The sequence below is a fragment of the Rhinichthys klamathensis genome, unplaced genomic scaffold (assembly GCF_029890125.1).
Source record: "Rhinichthys klamathensis goyatoka isolate OS25496 unplaced genomic scaffold, OSU_Roscu_1.1 h1tg000658l_1, whole genome shotgun sequence".
Classification (NCBI taxonomy): domain Eukaryota; kingdom Metazoa; phylum Chordata; class Actinopteri; order Cypriniformes; family Leuciscidae; genus Rhinichthys; species Rhinichthys klamathensis.
In genome coordinates, this window is record NW_026607101.1 from 87,144 (window position 1) to 110,661 (window position 23,518).

At 38.0% G+C, this 23,518-nt stretch overlaps 2 protein-coding genes across 3 annotated transcripts in view; both read right to left on the reverse strand.

The window, feature by feature from the left end:
* Positions 1-16,595, reverse strand: part of stk10 (serine/threonine kinase 10) — a 75,345-nt gene extending 58,750 nt beyond the window's left edge. For both annotated transcript variants that reach the window (XM_056241646.1, XM_056241645.1), the window contains exons 1-2: positions 16,158-16,595; positions 2,609-2,773 (exon numbers count right to left, since the gene is read on the reverse strand). In XM_056241646.1, coding sequence (XP_056097621.1) covers positions 2,609-2,773; positions 16,158-16,316 — 324 coding nt within the window. In that variant the 5' untranslated portion in view covers positions 16,317-16,595. The remainder of the gene's footprint in view (positions 1-2,608; positions 2,774-16,157) is intronic.
* Positions 16,596-17,652: 1,057 nt separating this feature from the next.
* zmp:0000001268 (CYTL1 domain-containing protein) lies at positions 17,653-18,977 on the reverse strand. Its single transcript, XM_056241654.1, has 4 exons — positions 18,670-18,977; positions 18,539-18,583; positions 18,161-18,307; positions 17,653-17,826 (listed from the first exon to the last, which is right to left on the reverse strand). Exons 1-4 carry the CDS (start codon positions 18,853-18,855, stop codon positions 17,767-17,769), a joined length of 438 nt encoding a protein of 145 aa, XP_056097629.1. The 5' UTR covers positions 18,856-18,977; the 3' UTR covers positions 17,653-17,766.
* Between the last annotated feature and the right edge of the window lie 4,541 nt (positions 18,978-23,518).

Consider the following 23,518-nt stretch of genomic DNA (forward strand, 5'->3'; position numbering starts at 1 on the left):
GCTACGTTCGGTTCACACTGTCAATTTTTAGAATTGACAACGCATTTACTTACAGGAGTGAGTCTCAAAATGTCCCGTTCACACAGCAACTTACAGTAGCGTCTCGAGTACTGTCTGTTTGAACGTGCAACAAGAGTCAAGCCTCTATTCTCTTAAAGGGGTCATGAACTGGCTTTTTAAATTGTTTTATATTGTTGTCTGAGGTCAACTTATGACGTTCGCTTGGTTTTTACATTCAAAAACATCAAAATGAATAAGTATAGGCTATTTTCTACCCTAGTTTTGATCCTAGCTCAAAAACGCTCGGTTTTTATGGGCGTCTCGCATTGAAGACTTGGAAGTAAACGCCCACTGCTGTGAGTGGATAACAGTTTTGCATATTATAATGAGTTTCGTGTAATGCGCGGATCGGTGGGCGGGGCTAAACCGGCCGTGTTGAAGTAGGCGTTGATCTTCTTCTGCAGGGGTGGTGTTTTATCCACTTTGTCGTCATAGTTCCCCACTTTGAAAAACGAGTCGTTTGCTGAGCCTGGTGTCAATAAAAGCTTTTATTGGACTAACAAGGACGTTTTCAGTTCTGAAACTTACAGGATATTCTTATAATTTGATGACCTCTTAGATGTCAAAAGCTCAAGGAAAATTTGATTTCTCAGTTCATCACCCCTTTAACACTAACCATATTGACAGTGACCAAAGTAATGTCAAAGATGGCGACGACTATGAAACTGAAAAGTCATGTAACGTTAAACCGTCCAATTGAGCCGCGAGGTCATATGTCAAATCTATACTAACCGGCAGACGCTTCAATGCAAACGCGTTAGCCGGACGCCTTTAACTGAACTGCCGTTTTTATGTTTTTCCATGTTATAGCGCCACCAGGTGGCCAGTCTCATGTGCTTTTTCACGCGTCCACAGAATGAGCTTTTACATATGTGCACCGTGTTTGGCGAAAATATCTCATTCCGTTCACGAGTTATAGCCATTTTAGTAAAAGTGAACGTTCAAACGTTTTGGCGGCCCTTAAGCCGGGGACACACTTAACGACTGTAAGGCCGATTATGAATGTAATTTGATTCTTACGACTGATCATGCCCAAACGTGTCGAGACAGTTGCGTTCAGTCAGTGTTTAAAATCTGCTCCAGTCATTGGAAACTGTAAGTGTGTTCAGTTCACTCTTAAGGCTCGTACACACCGGGACGAATATCGGCGCGCATTATTCGCCTGCGTTTTTCAACGCGTTTTTTGTGTTCACACCCAAGCGATTTTCGCTGACGATGAGCCGAGTGAACATGCAAATTCATTCCCTGACATTAGATGGCGCCCATTTGCTCTGCAATACCACTCCATAACAGTTCTCTTTTATCAAGATTTGTGTAGTTGCTGTCGCGTTTGTCATATAGCTCTTTGTTCCGACACCAGCGAGACCAGCAGCGCTACATTCATCTTGCCTCGCATCTTCCTCGTCTTATTTCTTCCCGGCAGTGTAGACGCTACTTGGCGTATATCTTCTTTGCCGTTACGTATGTGTGCTCGGCAAGACCGTTTTGTGTTTGAGCGCCCCCAAGTTGTGTTTTACTGTAACTTCAGAAGCTCCAGACACGTGAGCAAAAGCGCCAATCTCATTGGTCGGATAGTTTTTGACGCGGCGCGTCAAACTAAAAAAACGAACCCGAGGCGTTTTTTAAAAAATGACGCTTTTACGCGTGGCGTTTTTCACGTCGGTGTGCACACTCACATTGGCGCCCTTTGTTTAGTCACGAGGCGTTAAACGTCGGCGAATATCCGGTGTGAACAGGCCTTTAGATTGTTTCAGCTAGTCGTAAAAGTGCAGCCCAGCATTAGAGAAGACATAAATCACTCTATGACATGAGACATAAATCGAAATTTCAACTTTTTTTGTTAAATTATTGAGCCAAGGATTCCAACGATATAAGCCTACGCCTAACGGTTTAGGAGTTATAAGCCATTTCGTACTTTTGAGCGCTGTAGCGCCCCCTTCAGTGCAATCGGGGCGGGCCTTGGTGACGTTGTAGGCGATGTGAGTACAACCAGCCCTCAAAGTTTCAAGTCTCTACGCCTTACGGTTGGGTCCGCCCGATCACTTTTAGGGGAGAATGCTGATCCTTGGAAATTTTAACAATTACAATAAGATTTCAGCGCTACGCGTTTAACCCCTAAAAAAACAGATTATGCGAAGAGAAAAAAAGACTGTGCGAAGGCTAATTGTTCAGAATAAGATCTAAAACATGTATTTAGATGCAAACATGCAATTTTCGTTTCATGCCAAATCAGAGAAAAGGTGGAAAAAAACCACCATGAAAAATTGCATTATGAATAGACTTCAGTGAAACGATAAATGCTATAAATATGGTTAATTTAAATCTTAATATGTGATGCTAGGTATAAGTGTAGGTGTTCTCATTTGGAAAGTGAATATTAGCTATCACATCTGCCATTTTATTTTTTGTCAGATTTGGGAATCTGCATGGCGGATCAGTTATTTAATATGGGTGTGCATTTGTAAAATGAAACCCGGTGAGCAATTCAGATGATATGCAAGACAGTAGTTTTTAAGAAAGGTCAGTTTGGTCAGTTTAACCAGCTTACCGACAGTTTGTTGTCGTAGAAGTAGGCATCCAGCAGTTTGACGATGTACTGATGGTTGCAAGATGCTAAGATGTCAATCTCCACCACATAGTCTTCCAGCTCCTCCTCACTTTTGGTTTCGATCACTTTAGCTGCAGCAAGCACACCGGTTTCTTTATTCCGGGCCTGAAAGACAAACCAGTTTCACATCAAAACACAACGTCAGCGTGATCAACATTACTGCATCCTGCTGGTATTCCCGTCCCATGTTTAGCTCGTCATTAGAGCTAAAAATAATGGGCATTACTGCTGTTTTACTGCAAACACAAGACGTCACTGAAGTCGATGCTGTCGTTGATAATGGGCCATAAGCCTAAAGTATACTTCCGTGTAGCGCGCGTGAAGCAAATTTCGTGACAGGAATAGTACGCACACTGCCTGATTTTTGTAACCGTACTTTGGACACGCAGGTCGCGATATCTTTAGTTTAAATTAATAAAAAGACATTTTTATCGGCCATAACTTATGGAGAAAAATAACGCAGACACTGGACAAAGATAAAACTTTCTAAATAAATATATCAACCGCCTGCATTCGCACCAAGCATGCCGCACAAGTCCTGTAAAGTGAAGTCAAAGCATTGTGCTCGCCCCCTGGTGTCTGGCTGCAGTACAGGTCTTAAGCCCCGCCCTCTCCATGTAATCCAATGGGACACCAGCCAAACTTAAAAAATCCAGTTACACATCACAGAATTTTTTCCAAAGATGGTTTCTGTCATTTTAGGTAGTTCTCATCACGCAGACGCATGTTAAAAGTTTTAGTTTTCCCCAAAACGTTGGTTTCAGTTAGTTATTGGATGCTATAAAAATGTTGTGTAACATCTTGATTGACAGCAGTGCTTGCGAATCTCCGGGAGCGGGAGTGTGGGACTAGCCTATACTAACGCATACACACGTTAAAAAAAACAAAGCATACTCTGGGCTTTACGGGTGTTTGAAGGGGAAGGGTTAAAAAAAGGTCATTTTATATTTTTTTGTCTTTGAAATATGCATAAATCGCTGCATGAATCAATGCAAATAAGAATGTCCATGATAAAGTCAGAAGAAAAACATCTACAATGTGTCAAGTTTTTAGAAATCTACTTTTCTAAAGGTTTCAAATTATCTTGGTTTCGAAAAACTTTAATACCAAATATTTCAAAAAATTCAATGACTTTCAATAAAAAGTTGTGATGTAACCATCAAGTAAAATTGAATAACATATTTTCTCTTACACCTTGAATAAATGTGTGCGCACACATCTTAACAATAATTTTAATTATTGTCAAAACATGTATTTTAACAAATATCATGAATGTTAATTCATAAATGCATTTCTTAAGAGTCAAACCACAGCATTTTGAAATGTGAACTAACCTTCCCTTATCATAAAGATTAAATGATCAAACATTGTAAGACTTCCTGACCTCGAGGGTCATGAGGTTTTGCTCTTTATATGATATCCTTTTCTAGTTTTAATTTTTTTCTGCATTCACCACATGACTTTTTGATTTCGTTTTTCAAAAACAATGTTTTTCAGTGAATATCTCTCCAGATATTAGGCCAGTTTGATCGCGTTGCGTGTGATATCTGTCGATGCGGTGGGAACATGCAGTGTTAGTATGCAGCGCTGGTTGAGATGATGCAGTCACTCATTGTGGTTAGCATGTTTTTAGAGGAAACACTGTTGCCAAACCACTCAAATGCAGGACTTCCGCTTAGTTGTCAAGCAACTAAAACATGATTTGGCACAACTAACACAAAGCAAGGCTTGTAAGTTGGACTGTGATGGTTATTATCAATAAAAATGTAATACAGGAGAGAATGAAAGTAGGGCAGGTTTAGATGGCTAATTCATTAAACTGGTTTGTTTTTTACATTTTATATAAACAAATAAAAAGCTAGTGTTCTGTTGTGGTTGCTTTGGTGTTTTGGGTGGTTGCTAGGGCATTACTGTGCAGTTGCTAGGGTCATGCAGAAAGACAGATGAGTCACACGCTGATGTGACGCTTGACCAAGTAAACAAGATTCTAGCGAATATCTGTCTTATCCTCTGCTCAATTAAATAATGTGAATCTGAATATGAAAGGCCCACTGAAGAGGCTTGAAGAGAACACATTCATATTCAATGTGTTGACGTAATTTCCACTGAAACAGGAAGACAGGGCTGGACATATCAATCAGCTCCTCCCCTTTTTAAATAACCAACAGCGTCGAGTTTATATCAGAGCCGGTGAGTTCGGTAAAGCTCATTTTTCTCCTCCTAATCTCCTCCATATCGCTTTAAAAAAACAGCATTTTGTGCAAAATTCAAAAATGTCCGATACGGTTTCTAGCCTGCGTGACTCGCAATATGATCCGCTCTGTGCTTTCATGCGGTGGTTCGAGTGACGCTAACATGAAACCAGACTTCATTCGCCCCAATAGAAAGCATATTTACACTGTCTGAATCGTTCCCTATCCTCGATATAGTTCACTATGTGCCATTCGCCATGTAGAAAATAGTAAATGTGTGAATAAATGACTGATTTCAGCCGCAGCTTCTATTTATAATGTAGGGGGCGGAGCTTCAGATTCTAGAGAGCATTTGATTGGAGAGAAATCTGAGTGATGTCATCAAAATTATAAATTCATATGGGCTAATTTGTAGGTTTTGAACGCTTATATCTTCTAAACCTGAATTTGATCATTGTTTTGGAGCACACTAGCTTATAGATAAAAGTAAGACTAACATATTCATACTAAAAGCCAAAAAACTTTGACTTTCAGAACCATATTAGAAGGTCTTTGCCCAGATGCATCTTATAGAATAACATCTTCCTTTTTTATATAACTTCTGTGACTAAAAACATGGGATATGGAGATAAATAATGGTGTCTGAATTCTCAAAAATTAATTAAAAAACAACGTCATTAAAGGATGGATGAAAAAAAATCAAGTGTGAGAATCATTTTCATCTGTTAACATTAGTTAACCACATTAGTAACCATGAACCTACAATGGAAAATACTTCTAAAGCATTTATTAATCTTAGTTCATGTTCATTTTACCATTAAACAATTCAAAAATAGTATCTTATTTAATGGATCTGAGCTACCATGAACAGTTGTATTTTTATTAAGTAACGTTAACAGATATTTTAAAATACTGTAACTAATGTTTTGCTCATTGTTAGTTGATGCATACCTTATTGTGAAGTCTTACTCTAATTTAATCATACTTTTTTTCAATCCATGCTTAAAACTACTTAAATTTGAATGCTTTTTCAGACTACTTCAAACTTTCTAGCCAGGCTTTCTCCAAGCCAACATCACATTTGTATCTAGTTTATCAGTTTTCTGAACATTGTTTCACTCCTGCCTTTCATTGGCTGGACAAACAGATGAGAGAGAGATTGGAGATGTGCACTAACAGTGCAAGGGCTCATCGCCTCAAAGAAGCATAACCATAAATATAAAGCCCCAAATCCACTTACATATCCATTGAGAGGATTATGGCACCTGCTCAAGTCAAAGCTTCTCATCTATCCCGGAGAAGGGCCATCGAAACAACAGCACAATAGTGCACTTTCAACCCCGTGTAAAGGACATTTCAACACCCATAAAAACTGTTTACATCTGTGACACCGCTGTGTTCTGCAGAGCTGCTTTATAGATGAAACTAATTTAATATTTGATGACTTTCACAGTGGAACTGAATCAACACTGACAACAACCAAGTTCAATGGAAGTTCAGCTAAACAATGACACTGTTTTCTTTTGGAGCCGAAATGAACTGAAATGATCATTAAGTCATTTTCCGGTGTCTCACTGTAAAGCCGCTTTAAAACAATCTGCATTGTATAAAGCGCTATAAAAAATCATGTTGACTTGACACTCAAGCTGTTCTACGGACGTGAAGATGGTTCATGTCATGTCAGAGAAATGTGACTTTTCCTTGTTTTTTGTTGTTGTTGTTGTTTTAATTGAATTATTTCAACCAATTTATTTAGCAGTTACTAGCTAAAAGTAACTAGTCATCGCTTCGTGTTAAAATTTCCATAATTTAGAAATGCTAGAGTTTCTACTCTAAAGCACAGGGTTCAGGGTTTCAGGTTATCCTACATTAGGGTTATTTAACAACAGAAACTGAGTAATCAAATGCAAAAATAAGACACTGCTTAGTTTTCACTATATGAATTAAATACAGATTCTTATTAAAGCTAGAAAAGTTATTCAGCCAAGAGCAGCGAGTGATTCTCTCTGTCTTTTGCTCATGACTCCAGCAAGCCGTTGCGATAAGCATATCGGGATATATACATTTGCGATATTTCAACATCAACAAAGCTACAATTAAAGGGTAACTAAACACTAAACCAACTTTTTTTAATTAATGATCTGTAAGACTGGGGCTTTATTAGTGCTGTTCATTGATTCGAGTAACTTTTTTGACATTTGGGTATAAAGTGTTTTAATTCTACAATATATGGTGTAAAAACGTCTGAGTGCTGCCCTCTTCAGGTTGAACGGTGGCTACTGCAGTTGAATTTTCCTATTGGATGTTTGCGGTAGTTCGTGACGGTAGCGGTCAGAGCTGACGTAAGCAGGTTTCAACTCACCACGCCCTTGGTACGAGCTACCACGCCCATGGCAGTATAAAAACCATCTTGTTTCGTCAAAACCACTGTAGCGAGTCAGGAGTTGGAATCGCGAGTATTGAAAACGATCAGGATAGAGTGTCCGTTCATCCCCTCTATCTCCGCTGGGCTCCGCCCACTTTTCCAGCATTTTTCAAATATTGCCAGTGGGTGGAGTCAGGCTCTGACCAGGGGTTTAGTTACCCTTTAAAGGGGTCATATAATGCCATTTTTGTACAAGCTAATATGATTCTTTAGGGTCTAAATTAAAAGTTTGTAATATACTTTAATTAAAAATTCTCATTAGTATTGTAAGAAAACACTTATTTTACTTGGTCAAAAACAGCTCTGTTTTCAGCACGCCGTTTCAGTGCATATGCCTTTAAATGATAATGAGCTTTGCTCACTCCGCCCCTCTGTTCTGTGCGTACACCGTTTGTAACACAATAACCATAACGCGTTGTTCATTATAAACGTGGGATTATGAATTATATTGAAAACGTCGTACATAGAAAACATGCCGTAATGTACCCTGAGTGTAAACCTTAGACTCATTCATCATGAAGCGTGCATCTAGCGATTTGCAAAGATATAAATATTAATATAAAGTTTAATAAATCGTTACTCACTTCAGTTGTTCTAGAGGTTCAGCAGGAACACGAATATCTGGTACCGATCCTTTATTCAGGAGCAGCTTCTTAGCAAAACCAGCTTTATACTGACCCTCCTCGTTTATAAAGCAGTCTGGTGTGTGAAATGATTCGCGCAAACATGAGAGCAGTGACGTTGCTCGTGGGGAATATTCCCTTCGAAAACAAACTCAGCCACTGCGTCTTCAGCGGTTCGGATTTAGGAACATTAAAATGACTGTGTTCGTTATTACACCCAAGAACAGAACACCACAATCGCTTAGACGCCATTCTGCTCATAGACAGTGCTCCAGCATATCAACAATGACCGCGCCGGACCGCGCAGACTATGATTGACAGCTCGCTCACGAGCGAGGGCGGGTCTGTGTTGAAACGCTGCTGTCAATTAACAATCGTGGGAGGGGCGTCCGACCGTGTGACGCCACACGGTCGAACGGCTTGATTTGAGACAGGAGAAAACATATAAGGAGATTAAAACAAAAACACTGGATGGATTTTTATCATTATATGATGGTTGTGTACAGGCACTGCCAACACACATTTCAGTACAATCAACTTGAAAAAGTGCATGTACCATTATATGACCCCTTTAAGCGTTTCCAAATTAATTAATAATTTTTAAGAATGCACTGATGTTAAAATAACACTTCTTATGCGACAGTAAAACAATGATGTTCACTTCCAGAAGCTGTAGGGATGTTTTCTTGTAACAAAAAGAATGTGAAACACGTATTTAGGTTACATAATAGATCATTTAAATTTATTTTGCACACTTTAAGCATTATCGTATCGCATATCGCATTATTTAATGAGTTATCGCATTTTTCTTCAACATCGTGAAGAATGGCCACGCAACTCCTCCTGATCATAAAAGAAGTCTGAGAGCTTTCATAAAAGTTTTCTACTTGTAATTACAACAACAACAAAAAACATGAACAGATTTGCGGATGAATAACTTTCATGTAGTTTCCAATTTGTAATTATGATACAAATTCGAAAAAGGCATGAGCAATTTTTACTACAATATGATTTTGTATGAAACTCATGGTAATTCCCACACAACATAAAAGCATCCAGATTAGGTCATGTTATCTACAACTAGTTGCCGAACGCCAAAATAATCAAATAATTGACTCTTTGCTGAATTCAATAAAAGTATTAGCTTAAATTAATAAAAGCACCAGATTATCAATTACTATATCAAAATTCAATCAAAAATTTGAAGCAATTCATCTTTTTCTAACAAACAACTGATTGGTTTGTGTTTTTTTATTAAGTGTTTACTGTAAGTGTTTTGTGTATTTATGTGCAAGCACTACTAGCCGTAATTAAAGTAGTCGTTCACTTTAAAATGAAAATTAGCCCATGATTTACTCACCCTCAAGCCATCATAGGTGTGTATGACTGTCTTAGCTAGTTATTTTACTTTATAAAGTTTTAAATATGGATATTTTGCATTTGGTTGCAACCCATGTCATTATAAAGCTCGAAGCTTCAGGGTGTTTATTTATATAACTCAGATTATTCATCTAAAAGTCATAAGCATAGTCATAAACACAAGCACAGGGTGAGTAAATAATGGGCTATTTGTATGTTAAAGCGAACTACTCCTTTAATTGCCTCAAGGAAATGAATAACAAATATATTATTTTTAGGTGTAGGAAACATTATTCTAAAGTTATTGACCTAAAAGGGCATATTCTTACACAATAAACTGAGTTGTGCCTCGAACAATACTATCTTTACACAAAAGCTAAGCCTTGGACTCATTTGTCATTATCGTTGAATTTATTATGATAAATGGAGCCAATTTACCCACAATTCAATGACCAAATGAAAGGGCATGACAAATACAAATACACTTAAGTGTACGATTATCTCCCAGTCTTAAAGGGTTAGTTCACCCCAAAATGTAAACTCTAGGGGTCGACCGATTATCGGCCTGGCCGATTATCGGCGCCAATATCAAGCATTTTTATGGTTATCGGTATCGGTCCTTTTTCAATACCGATTTGCCGATATAATAATTTTATTTTGAAATGCGCTATTTGGCTCTGACTCCACCTTTGTCGGAACTCACCACTCTGTAGACTAGACTAATGTCCCCGCACATCTGATTTGTTGGGAGTCACGAGTCCGGCCAATCAGCGCGGAAAGCTGAGGCACTGAAAGTGTTGCACTCTCACACCGAGAGAGCACTCGCTGAGTAGAGCTGCTTCACTGATCACGCTTCAGTTGTCTCTCAAAGTTAAGGCAGCAGCAGACTTTGCTGAAGAAACAATAGATTACTACACTGAAGTTGCAAAATACCTCAATATAATAGAGCCGTGTGATTTCCGCGATGCAGAACAGACGGAGTCGCGGAATCCAGTCATAAAAACGGAATTTACAGTATAAAGCGGAATATCACGGAATTTGTCAACTTTTTGATGTATTAATAAAAAGCAGGTCATTACAAATCAAACCGCAAAAAGACTATTTAAATATGAATCGTGTCTCTAACGTTAAATGAATGGCGCAGAGACGCGTGATTTCAGTTACCACACACACACACACACACACACACACTGAAGCACGCGTGACGCTTGCGCTGTTTTCAGCCTCAGCCGCATCATTATATGAGGACATGATTGCATAAACATCATCTCCAGAGCCGCTTAGTCACTTCATGAGCTTTTTAATGCTTCAACTGAGAAAAGTTATCGACATATCATAAACACACAGGAACTCAAAGATCTCCATGGCAACCCGTCAAAATAAAAGTTCGGTTTTTCACAAGGCCCTAAAAATTAAATTTTTGTTAAACTGTAAATAAATTGAATAAGTTTGATTTTAATTCATTAGAAATGCTTTTTGATTACTAAAATTTTATTTTAAAATTAAAATAGAGTCTTTAAGTTTTACAAAATGTTTACAGAATGCTGCTGGGTGCTCCCTGCACTTTTTACAAGTTATTATTATTATTATTAATAACAGTTCTCAGATTCAAAGATATGTTTAAAATCATTTAAAGAAAGTATTTGTCAAAACCCTTTGTTATTCTTAATTTTGACATTAATTTACAGTTTTACACCAGACATAGCTATAATATATATATATATATATATATATATATATATATATATATATATATATATATCGGTTCAAAATATTGGTTATCGGTCTATTTGACCTGTAATAAATAATCGGTATCGGCATCGGCCCTGAAAATCACATATCGGTCGACCCCTAGTAAACTCTGTCAGTAACGACTCGCCCTCATGTTGTTCCAACCCCGTAAGACTTTCGTTCATCTTCACAACACAAATTAAGATATTTTTGATGAAATCTGAGAGCTGGATCACTCCTCCATAGGCTTCTTAAGGGATCGAAACTGACCGGCCCAAAAGTTATTAAAGACATCGTTAAAATAGTCAGAGTGACTACAGTGGCTCAACCTTAAGTTTATCAAGCGACGAGAATACTTTTCATGCGCAAAAAACAAACAAAAATAACGACTTTATTCAACTATTCATTTCCTCCCCTGTGGGCCATGATATTTCACGTAGTGAAACTGCGCAAAGCTTCTAGGTTGTACGTCACGCATCACACACATGACCAGCGTCGGCCAATAGTGAGCCTGCGTGTGACGTACAACCCAGAAGCGCTGCGCTGTTACACTACGAGAAATCTCGAGGCCCACAGAGAAGGAAATTAATAGTTGAATAAAGTCGTTATTTTTGTTTGTTTTTTGCGCACAAAAAGTATTCTCGTCGCTTGATAAACTTAAGGTTGAGCCACTGTAGTCACTCTGACTATTTTAACGATGTCTTTAATAACTTTTCTGGGCCGGCCAGTTTCAATCCCTTAAGAAGCCTATGGAGGAGTGATCCAGCTCTCAGATTTAATCAAAAATATCTTAATTTGTGTTCTGAAGATGAACGAAAGTCTTACGGGGTTAAACAACATGAGGGAGAGTAATTACTGACAGAGTTTTCATTTTTGGGTGAACTAACCCTCTAAAGTTCAGTACACTGACTCCAATGGTTTCAATGAATTGTGCAGCAACTGCGAAGCTACACATAATAATGGCGGAAACAATGAGGCCGAAACCAGATCCTTAAATGTGGAGAATGCTGTAGTTTAGCTAATATGCAGAAAATGTTCCTCTCCACCCACAGAAGACGCTCTTATCATTGTAAAGCCAACAGCACTGAACACTGGTGATTAGCAGACCTCGGGATCTGCGCCAGAAACACGTGATTTCATCTCAAACTTCACTCTGAAGAACCACAACCACATTCTTCGCCACTTGTCAAACTTTATCATGACAGGAGTTCAGGTGCGACAGGTTAGTGTTCACACTGCTGCCATGTGCTTACACACGTGCGCCATCAATAATTAACAGTCAAAGAGACACTCAGCATTAACTAACACACACTTCACTCCTCCTCAGAGCCCGAACTGAAACAGCTTCACACTCAAACACTCAAAGAAATCGACAAATATTTGGACTCCTTACTAAATAATGTGACTCATCTGAAATTTGGCCATGATTCGATTGAATTCAATTCTGTTATTTTGGTGCGATTCATATTTATTTTTAAAATAACACTCGCTCGCCAGTTGGCCGGTAATATTTTTATCCTAACAATGGATGTTCGTGAATAAACGTGAACTACGCACGGGACAGTTGATGGGCCAGAGCTTCATCGCCACGACAATTTAAATATTTAATCGCAAGAAAACGCGAAAGAGAGCTCATTTGGTTACTCGCGCACAGAAAGCTGCGTCTCAGACAGCGCACAAATACTAAACTGAGCTCTCTTTCACATCTTGTACTTGAGCGGACAAATTCACACAAAATGATGTCTAAAAATAGTGCATATTAGGGGTGGAACGGTACATGTATTCGTATTGAACCGAAACGGTACGGGCGTCACGGTTCGGTGCACGAATTTACACGGAGAATACACGGTATAAAAATAAATAAAACTCGCGTGCAAATTAATTAATGTAATGCGGAACTACTGTTAGATACCCGGGTTCTTTAGGGACACATAATCTGTAGCATCGGCTTAGCTCTGAACGCGCGTTCACTTCAAACGTTAGACGCGCGTCCTATTCGCTCTGGACTAGCGTCGAAGACGCGATAGACGCTCTATTCGCGTTTGGTGTGACCGCATAATGAACAGGCTGCGATGTCAAGATTGCAATGCTGGAGTGTGTGTGCGCGCGAGACAGAGAGAGAGAGAGAGAGAGAGAGAGAGAGAGAGAGAGGCGCGGGCGCGATCGAACAGTGGAAACATAAAAAACATACTCCGTCATTTTGTTCAGATCATTAAACCTGCAAAGTGTTTACTTATATTTGTGTACACTCGCAATAAAACACAAGATTGTGCTTTTGTCACACTGTAAACTCTTGTCAAACTGTAACCTACTTCTGTCACCCAACCAAAATCTCACACACACACACACACACACACACACACACAGTTTTAAAAGCAAAACATATTTATCCAACTCCATTTCAAAACAGTCTGTGGGTCCCATCTTTTGGACATTCGTCATATTGCATTGGTTTTCATTTCTTGTCCTCGGAGCGCTAATCTTACACATTCTACATTGATTAAAAAAGAAAATCGAATGTTTTTAATGGTAGTATTATTTTATATAGTATATATTTTATTTATAATTCAGATAAGAATAATGTTACATTGTTAATTAATAATGTTAATTAAAATTAAGGAAAACAAATATATTGATCTGAAATATAGCAAATTAGTTTTAAATTAATTCAGGTACAATTCCCAAACATATCGCAAGGTCTTTTTGTCTTTTTATTAATTTAATTAATAAACTAATTATATAAAACTATTGTCAGTGCACTACAAACAAACTGGTTCTATGCCTTTAATAATAAAACTTATTTAAAAAATACAATGCCTTCTGCATTTTTGTTTTGCTTTTCCCTCCACTGTACCGAAATCGTACCGAACCGTGATGTCTGAACCGAGGAATGAACCGAACCGTGACTTCTGTGTACCGTTCCACCCCTAGTGCACATTCAAGTAAACATAGTCAGTTATGTCTTGAACATCAACAGTGGAGAAAGTAAACGCATGTGTGTCAGTATCAGTACATTAGATCTGTGCAGTCGGTCTTAAAGTGACAGTAGCCTAATACCCCTGCTGCTGTCTGTGGTTTTAATGTTAATCAAACACCCAATGACAAAGAAAAATCACTCTGCTCTTTACTGAATAGCTTTTGTACATATAATAAGGATGTTTCATTTATAACAGTGAAGACTATGCAGTGTTATTTACATTTGCCTATTTTATAAAAAAAAGTACTGGAAACTACTGTCAGATCTTCCTGAAAAATCTAAAAAATACTGTTTATTTCATTTGTATATTTGTTAAATTGTATTTATTTGTGATTTTGCTTCTAATTTGATTATTTGTTCTTATTTTATTACTGACTAGTTTTAAATGTAGCCTATATTAGTTAGCAAATATTAGTTATTATAAATGTTGGTGTCATTACTGTTTTTGCAAAAACAGTTTCATGGCCAGTAAGAAATATTGATGGCGTCACCAGCCATTGGCAGTGTGGCTAAAGTTAGTTTTAGGCCCGGAGTGTAAGTGTATAAACACAATCCCCTGTACGTGTTCACAGGAAGTTCTTTCATAGAGACGCGTGTTTTAACATGTCCAGGCAAAAAAAATCAACAGTACGAACGAAGGTGTGGGAGTTTGATCAGTCTCTGATTTGAGATTTCATGATCATGATTAATTGTTACTAAACAAAGACCAATATAAGCAAAGCAACAGTCAGAGAAACTTTCGGGCTACTACACTTAAAGTGATACTCGCATTCAAACCTGTATGAGTTTCTTTCTTCTGTTGAACACAAAAGAAGGTGTTTTATGTTTGTTTACCAACATTCTTCAAAATATCTTCTTTTGTGTTCAACAGAAGAAAGAAACTCATACAGGTTTGGAACAACATGAGTAAATGATGACCACATTTTCATTTTTGGGTGAACTATATTGTTATTTTAAAAATTGCAACAAGTTCTCGAGTCTCTAAAGAACAGCACATTAGACAATACTACACTTTTTTTTAATTCATTACACAATTACTCATTACACCGTTACATTTTACCCTGCTGCAGATGAGTCTGAGGTCCTAGAAAAAATTGCAAATGTACGCAAAACCTTCATGAATTATGAGAATCGCCCCATTACAGTATTACTGGATCGCTCCACTGTGAAAGCTGTCTTTACTAAGATTTTATTTAAACCCATTCAACCCGGTCTTTAAGGGTAAGAGGGTTACAGTGACCCTGTGTTGGGGACAAAAGGCAAATTCAGCGTTTCCTACACGAGGGTTCCTCTCCGCCTATCGAAACTGCAGCACATTCCAGCATCTTCCTACACAGTGACTCCGAGTGGCCCCTGAGGGCCCCGGGCCGAACACATGTGACCTGTCAGGGCGTCTTTGTGGCTGAAGAGTGAGTGCCATTAACCGGAATCCAACTGAGTTAGCCCATCTAATATATCTCATCAGTTAGTCAGGATGATTTTACTGAGGGTAGTAACACCATAAAGGGACGCATCACTTCATGTCACATATCACAACACATGTCAGTACATGAAATATTGAGTTGCATTCAAAACCATCTAGTCAAGTGTGCACAAGTCTCTTGATTGTCCCATACGGGCTCTTTTCACAATTTAAACAAACACAATGTTGGTAAAAGTAAAGAAAGTGGCTCAAATACATAAATAACACAATTAAATACATAATTCAAGGGTTCTATGACAGAAAAAAACGTGGATATATTTTTATTTTTTTTGTATATGTGAACAACATGTTTTAGACTAAAAAGTGCCACAATAGGTGTCAATAAGAAGGCAAAATGTTTATATGTTTTTCGAAATGAATTCTAACTGTCATTAGCACAACAGGTTGCCAATTACGAGAACTTTCAAAAGCCTACTATGCTGAAGGCTTAGCTTATGAATATTAATTAGAAAAAATGACGTTCGCTAAGCAGGCCTAACTGATTGGCTGAAAGACAGCTACTGGTCAGCGGGTCCCCTAGTTAGCTGGCCAATCAGCGAATCTGATAAGGCCAGGCTTATTAATATTAATCATTGTAATTAGTAAACGAAGCGACGTCAACAACATGACTACGGTAATATTCATGAACTAGTCCTTCACCATGGTAGAAGTCGTAGTTTCGTTTCGATGCCTCACAGGTTTATTAATATCCGAACTCACCTTATAAACTTTACCGAAAGCACCGTCGCCCAGTTCCCCGATAATTTCCCACATGTCGTTTGGATTTACATCCCGATGAACGTGCTCATATTGCTTGGTTTTCTTCTTGATATCAAGTGCAGGAAACCGGATCATCTTGCTGAATTTGGCAAAAGCCATTTTTTAAAAATATACAGGTAGAAGCCTAAAATGCTAAATAAATAAAAAACTGATTATGTAGATGATGAATTAGTTGACTTCAGAAAAAACAAAAGCGTCTGGGCTGAAAACTATCCGACACTCCACGGGAAATATAGACATCTTCGTCACTTAAAAAAAAATAAAAAAATAACTTTAAGTTGTAATAGACTTATTCCACTCCATCCATGAGAAAACATGCGCCGTCTGAGGCGAGTGAAACACTCATGTTCACCTGTTCACTCACTGCTGTCGTTTGTGTGTGTGTGTGTGTGAGAGTGAGACCGAGCCACGCCCACTGCACAGAACTGTGGGAATTGTAGTTTTTAAAGTTCACCATAAAGTAGCCTAAACAACACTACAGACTTGTTTTGTATTTACAATGCTGCCTTGTTATATCTTATATGTCTCACTATGTCCTGTTCTAGAAGCTAAACAAGAAAATAAAAATATAAAGTAGCCTAGCCTATATGAGCAACAAGCATTTGTAACAAACCATTTTAATGTGTGTTTTTTTTTATGATTTTAAGTAATCGTAATATTTGTATTGAATATTTTTATTGTAATACTCTAGTCAAGACGCACAGGAAAAAAAACTTCTGGTAAAATATGAAAAAGCCCGAGTTAAAAACAAAACTGCTGCACACAATCTCCACCTTGTGGTGAATTTGTGGTACATTTATTTTATTTTATTTTTTTAGAATACAAAACACGTCATGATGATATATCAAAATACACTGTACACAACACTTTATATTGAATATAGTGAATATAAAACAATATTTAAAGCAATAAACATTTTAAAAGTTATAAATAAAGATTTTCGTCACATTACAGCACTGCAGTTGTATACATACATGACGTGACGATTTTTTTATTTTTTTTTTAGATATGTTTAGTGGTTTGAAAATACATAAAAAATGGCATTCTTGAAAACATTCTATGTATGTTATGTCATGAGTAGTTCACAGTAAAACATTTTGCGGGTCTTAAAATAAATTCAAGGGAAACAACTTTAGCATAAGCAATTTTGTAATTTTATTCCTATAAAAGAACTGAATGTTTATTTTCGTAATAATATTTGAAAAAGATTTTGTCCGTCAAATCAAAGTCTGTGTCATGTAACCAATCTGCAAGATGCTATATTATTACCATGTGATAAAAACATTAAAACATTGAAAACATTTTTCAGTTTTTTGAAAAACCTGAAATCATGATGATGTGAACGTTTAGATGTAAGAAAAATGGTACCTTTTAATTGTTTAAAAACTTTTCAATGAAAAAAAAAATGTTGAAAGTGTATAAATGATTTTTTTTTTTTTTTTTTGATTTTTTTTTTTAACTACTGATTATGAATAACATCTGTTATCATGCTGAGTCATGGGCTCTTCATGATCTTGGTCCAATCCTCCTCCAGTGATGTATGAGATGCTCAGCCTCTCCGTCCTCTGGACTGCAATGCTTCACAGTTATCATGGGTAAAAACCAAGTCCTAAAACAGATCAACTACTTTTCAGGCACTCAGTTATAGCAAGGGCACACAGTATATATATTTAAAAAAAAGAATATAAAATGAATTAATTAAAAACTGGTTAGGGACAGGTTTGGTGGTATGGGTTTAAGGGTGAGTTAAGGTTTAGATAGATATATTGGAAATTAATTACAGCTGTAACTACATGCATGTAAACATAGTACAATGTAAAACCACGCATGTACACAATAAGTAAAACGTATCAAATGATTCATTTAAATGTCAGTGGTGGTTAAAGACACCTAAAGAGGGACTCTGATAAAATATATATATCTGAAATAAATGCTTGACTTACCCCGTGACATTTTTGTGATATAATGATATAGAGTTGTCTAATCATGGCAGCGAGTGTTTGCACTTTCCTGTTGTAGGAACACCGGCGTTCTCTCAGGCCGCCCAGCAGAGACACATAAGAGTTCATAGTGGACATTACACAAGCGTTCTGTCGTCACAAACAACATATATGATTGACCATACAAGGCTTTTAACATATTTCAAAGCACACATATAATGGGAGTGATCAAAAAAAAAAAAAGTATTATTATTATTACTGAGGTGGAATCTGATCCAGACATGAGATTCTGAATGTGCTTATTAGTATGTCATTATTTTACATTACAAGCAAGCTTTATCTCTTAAATGTTGAATTCTGCAATAGTCTGTCAGTACTTACATGAACATCGATGTACAGGTCGGGCAGGTGAGCTGCGCATCTATACTGCAACACAAGGCACAATAAAAACATCAACTTTGGTTTTGTCATGGCATTGTTTTACTCACCTCAAGTGGATGTGTTAGACTTACTGTGTCGTAGTCATTTTTAATGTCCGCCGCTCTTTGAGTGATTTCTGTGCCCATGTTCAGCACTTTAGTGTAACAGGTTGGTGGTATGGGGTACGGCTGAGCCCAAACCATGGGCATCAGAACCAGAACCAGAACCAGAACCATGCTTTCTGCTCTCTGTGAACGACACTGCTGCATGTGCTGCATTTATACACTGCAAACTCAAACATGTTGTGTTTATTACCAAACATGACATGATGAATCATTTAGCATGGAATTCACATCATTGTCTTATCCAGTTCTGAAACACTGGTGCTTGTGGTTTTGCTCAGCCAAGTGTTGTCAGAATATCCCACAATATATGCAGGAGATATCTAAATACCCAATGACAATTGTAAACAACGTAATAAACTTGAATCATGGCAATATTTAGCACCACAAAAATGTTTTGCACAAATTACAACCAACAATTTTGCTCCAATAAAGATAGTGTGCTTGTTTACCAAGAGGACAGCAGTGCAAATACTTAAGTATTGTATATGTTTTATTGCATAAAAAGTTATTTCCACCGTTCTTCTGAAAGAGTAGGCTACTGAATCTCCTGATCAAAACACATGCGAAGAAGAAGCAGAAACAAGTGCTGAATCCAAGATCACAGCTATAAATGGGGCGCTATTTGAGGGGACATTTGTGTCCGAATGAGCATATAATATAAGCTAACTGTAACCGAATAAGCTCTATAAAATAACCTAGATCCTGGGTCAGAGGTATCCTATCCCAGGCCAGGGGTTGAGTTATTTTTCACATGCTTTTTGCGACCTCTTCAGGAGAGAGCAGTAGGTGCAGCTGAGCTACCTGTCTTCGGTAAAATACAGGTTTGTGTACATTTTATTTTAATCTATAAATTCGTTATTGTTCTGTTGCCTATATCGTTTAATTTTATGCACAGCAACATAGCCTACAGGGGCTCGATGCTATCGCCTAACGAGTGTTGCCGCGTCGGTCTTTTCAAGTGATGGAAACCTTTTTATGATAGGCCTGCCGCCTACCTTGCATTAAATTGTATGATTTTTTTATATATATACAGAATAGAAATGTACACTGATTGTTTATGGACAGGTTATGGAGTCAGTCACAGCATATTTCGGCTACGAGTGAAACGAGTGCTTACGGTCTGAAGTTAGAAGTTCCCCCGCTGAACATCATACGAGCTCCGGCACGAGATCCAGCGCCGTTACGGTGAAAACGAGACAACAGAGACTGGTCGATTACACTTGAATTACTTCTAAATGTTTAATTTTTACTTCTAGTATTTGTTAAATGAGCTTAAATGTATGCAATATGTACCCTACTGTAAAATATGATCGAAAATAAGAGAACTATCATGCAAACCAGTGGTTTTGCAGTAGTTTTTAAAAACAAAGTTTAGAGAATTTAAATTAATCCGTAAACATTAATTCTTGTATAAATTAAACACTTTTTTTAAAGCTAGTATAAAATCAACCCAGTAGGCCTATGTTGGGTTAAATAAACAACCCAACATGTGTTCTGTCCTATCGGATTTACCCATCCCTTGGGTTGTTTTTAACCCAGTGTTTTTTAGAGTGTATTGTGGACATTATTGAGTGCACTCATTCAATCCCACATTGCACCACAATAACGAGTGTAGCCTACAACCGATGTACACTCAAGCGTCTGTCCAAATTCCTTCGAGTGAACAGTATTAGTGGACTATAGGGAATAGTGAATGAGGGTTTAGGGGGCGATTTCAGATTCAGTTATACTGTATGTAAGCAGATGCATATGTAAAATTAGCAATCATCAATCATTCAACAGCATATATCAAAACAACCTAATGTTACTGAATGAAATGTTGACCCTGAGCTATAGGACTGTGAAGCTTTGGAAGTGTTGATGGCAACCCTATGTAATTCAACCCCAAATGTAGGCTAATTCAAACCAAACCAATTGTAGATGTCTGCATGAAGAAAATGTATTCAATTAGACCCTTCATTAGTTGTGAGAGTAAGCATGGAATTTATAGGCTTTAATGTCCTTGTAATTATTTCTACATGGGCCAGACTAAGTGTAGACTGCAAGATAGATTATGGGATCACAAAAATGCTATTAATACTGTACAAGAAACAAAGATTAGGCCTACCCTATGGCAGTATACATTATCCATCCGTACATGATTCTAATCCATCTACTTGAAAAAGTATTGGTTTGGAAACTGTTACTGGGTATATTATAAGGGTGATAGATTACAAAGACATTTACAAAGGGAAGCCTTTGGAATTTTTGGTTAAAACCCATTTGTCCTGGGTTGAATGAAGAATTAGATTTAAGGGGTAAACTCCATTCTTGTAAAGCTATTATTATTATTATCATTATAATAGTTTTCTCTCTTCTTGCTTTTTTGTTTGGTGTGCGTGATTATACTTTGTAATAGTTAATGTTATAGGTCCCCCTGTAATGGTTCTTTTGGTTTCTCGTAGTTCTACATCTACACCTGTGACTCATGTGTTACCTGAGGAAGACTGGAGACCGAAATGCGTCAGTGCGCTGTGTTTTAGCCATCTTTAATGTTTCTAGTGTGGCAGGCAGCCATGGTGTAAATAACGGCCTTTTTAAATTACTTTTTTGGACTGGAAGATTTTTTTTTTTTCTAAAAGTATTCTCATTATATTCATTTCATTTGTCCTGTATTACTTCCTACATAGTTATGGACCATTATTCTGAAGTGTTACCAAGAAGTCTTTAAATAAGCTTCAGTCACTCATCATTAAAGAGAGTTTATCACAATTATCCTCTAGCAGAGGTTAGAGAATGCCTATTAAGGTCTCGTATTGTTTAATAGTCATTGCAAACAGCAAATACTTCCTTGTGAAAAAGAAAGTGCACTTTACTCATTTTTAAAAAGAGTAGGCCACTTATTACAGAAATAATTTCAGTTAAAATAATATATTTGAGTGGGTAACACTGGTGTCCGAGTTACAGTGTAACTATACATTTAAGTACTGACTGAGTAATATTAATTACTATAGGATTAGATTTTGGTTTAAGGTTAGTTGCATGTAATTTATAGTTATTACTACAGTAACTACATATAACGTTTAACAAGGACACTGTAAAACAGTGTTACTTTTAAGTGCGAACTGAATGTATATTTGTAATTACACATTTGTAATGATGAAGTTACAATTGAATACATTTAAAATATATTAACTTTAAATGAGGGCTATCAAATAACACAATACAGTTAAAAGTAGCATCAGGTATGTGGCAACCTTCCAGTCTCTCTCTTGAATCCACCACAGAAGTGCCTTAAACTGCAATTCATCGACTGGCCACTAGAGGCAGGCTGCAGAAGAGAGTCAATCCCATAGACCCCCATGTTAAAATGGCCAACTTTACAGCAGAAAAAAAATATGTTTACAGCCTGTTACAAAAAGTGGTTTTGGTGTATATAGCTCATTTTGCCCTTCATGACGACTGTGAGGGGGGTGAATTTTTTTATAACTCACCTGTTTAAATCATATTAAGCCATAGAGTTCTGCATAATTAAGGGCGTGGCCACTTAATTGACAGATGGATTGCCGCTGATGTCACTACTAGCCGTTTATCTGCTGTCTGTTAGCGTCACGTCACCTCAGCTAATTCCAGCCGCTGAACTTGGCATCTCTGCCATGTTTGTGGTTTTTTCGGGATTATTTCATACAATTGAATACACTCATTATACCTTTCTCCACGCCTTTGGATTCCGTCGTTGTCGAGTATCAAGAGAACAACCAGCGCTGTTTTTCAGTTGTTTTCCTCTGTGAACATGCACTCATGGATGTCTGACAATTTCATTGCTTTTTGGAGTTTTCAGATTTAAAAACGTCTATAGATATAGAGTCTACACTCGTTCTGCGGTACCAACAGCTCCGGGACGCTTGGCGCAAGTGGCTGATGGCCGAGGAATGCGACGTCGAGGAAGTGGTCGATCTGGTAGTGCTGGAGCAGGTCATCGCTCGGCTACCACGTGGAACGGCCGAGTGGGTCCAGTGCTACCACCCGACGTTGCCTCCTTAACCTCTCTCTCTCTCCAACCCCTCTACTTTTCTTCCTGCTTTCTCTCGCCCTATTCCTGCTCCCGGGTCGTGTATCAACGCGGCCCCTTGAACCCCACAGCGGGGAAGTTTCTTCCAGGGGAACAGATATGGGACACGAGGGGGCGTGGCAGAGAGCACTGGAGCCACCGCTCCATCTCCACCTTTCTGCTCTCTTCGCCAATCTCTTGGCCATTCTTCTACTTGCTGGGGCGGCGGGAAGGCCTTGGAGATGTGGGGACCCGTGACTCCCCGTGCGCTGCCCCCGATCAAGCTGGGCAGTACCAAATACCTGTGAATATTAAGGGGGGTACATATCAGGCTTTGGTGGATTCAGGCTGTAACCAAACCTCCATTCATCAAAGCCTGATGCAGCAAAGGGCGTTGGACACGAACCGCAAGGCTAAGGTGAGGTGTGTGCACGGGGATGTGGTGGACTTCCGATTAGTACCTGTTAGTATTTCGGGGAAAACCACATAGAATTAAGGTGCCGGTTAATTCCCACCTTAGGCATCCACTATAACCGGGTCCGCACTATCTACGGACAACTTCTTCAGCCTGATCAGCTGCTCTCATATGCCTATTTTTCACTTATAAAAGATAGGTTGTATCGGGTGACCCAAGATACCCAGACAAAAGTAAAGACAACCCAATTATTAGTCCCAAAAAGCCGTCGGGAAATGCTTTTCCAGGCTGCTCATTGTAGTCCCATGGCATGCCACTTGGGGTCGGTGGTGTAGATTTGAAAATCCTGCTTTCCCCATTATTGTTGAATC

What these genes read in the sequence shown, in the direction of transcription:
- zmp:0000001268 (XM_056241654.1), bottom strand. Translation starts at nt 18,855, where the DNA reads ATGCAGCACATGCAGCAGTGTCGTTCACAGAGAGCAGAAAGCATGGTT. An exon ending in TTAAAAATGACTACGACACA is followed by an intron (nt 18,584 to 18,669) that starts GTAAGTCTAACA and finishes CTTGTGTTGCAG; the next exon opens with TATAGATGCGCAGCTCACCT. An exon ending in TATCACAAAAATGTCACGGG is followed by an intron (nt 17,827 to 18,160) that starts GTAAGTCAAGCA and finishes GATCTGTTTTAG; the next exon opens with GACTTGGTTTTTACCCATGA.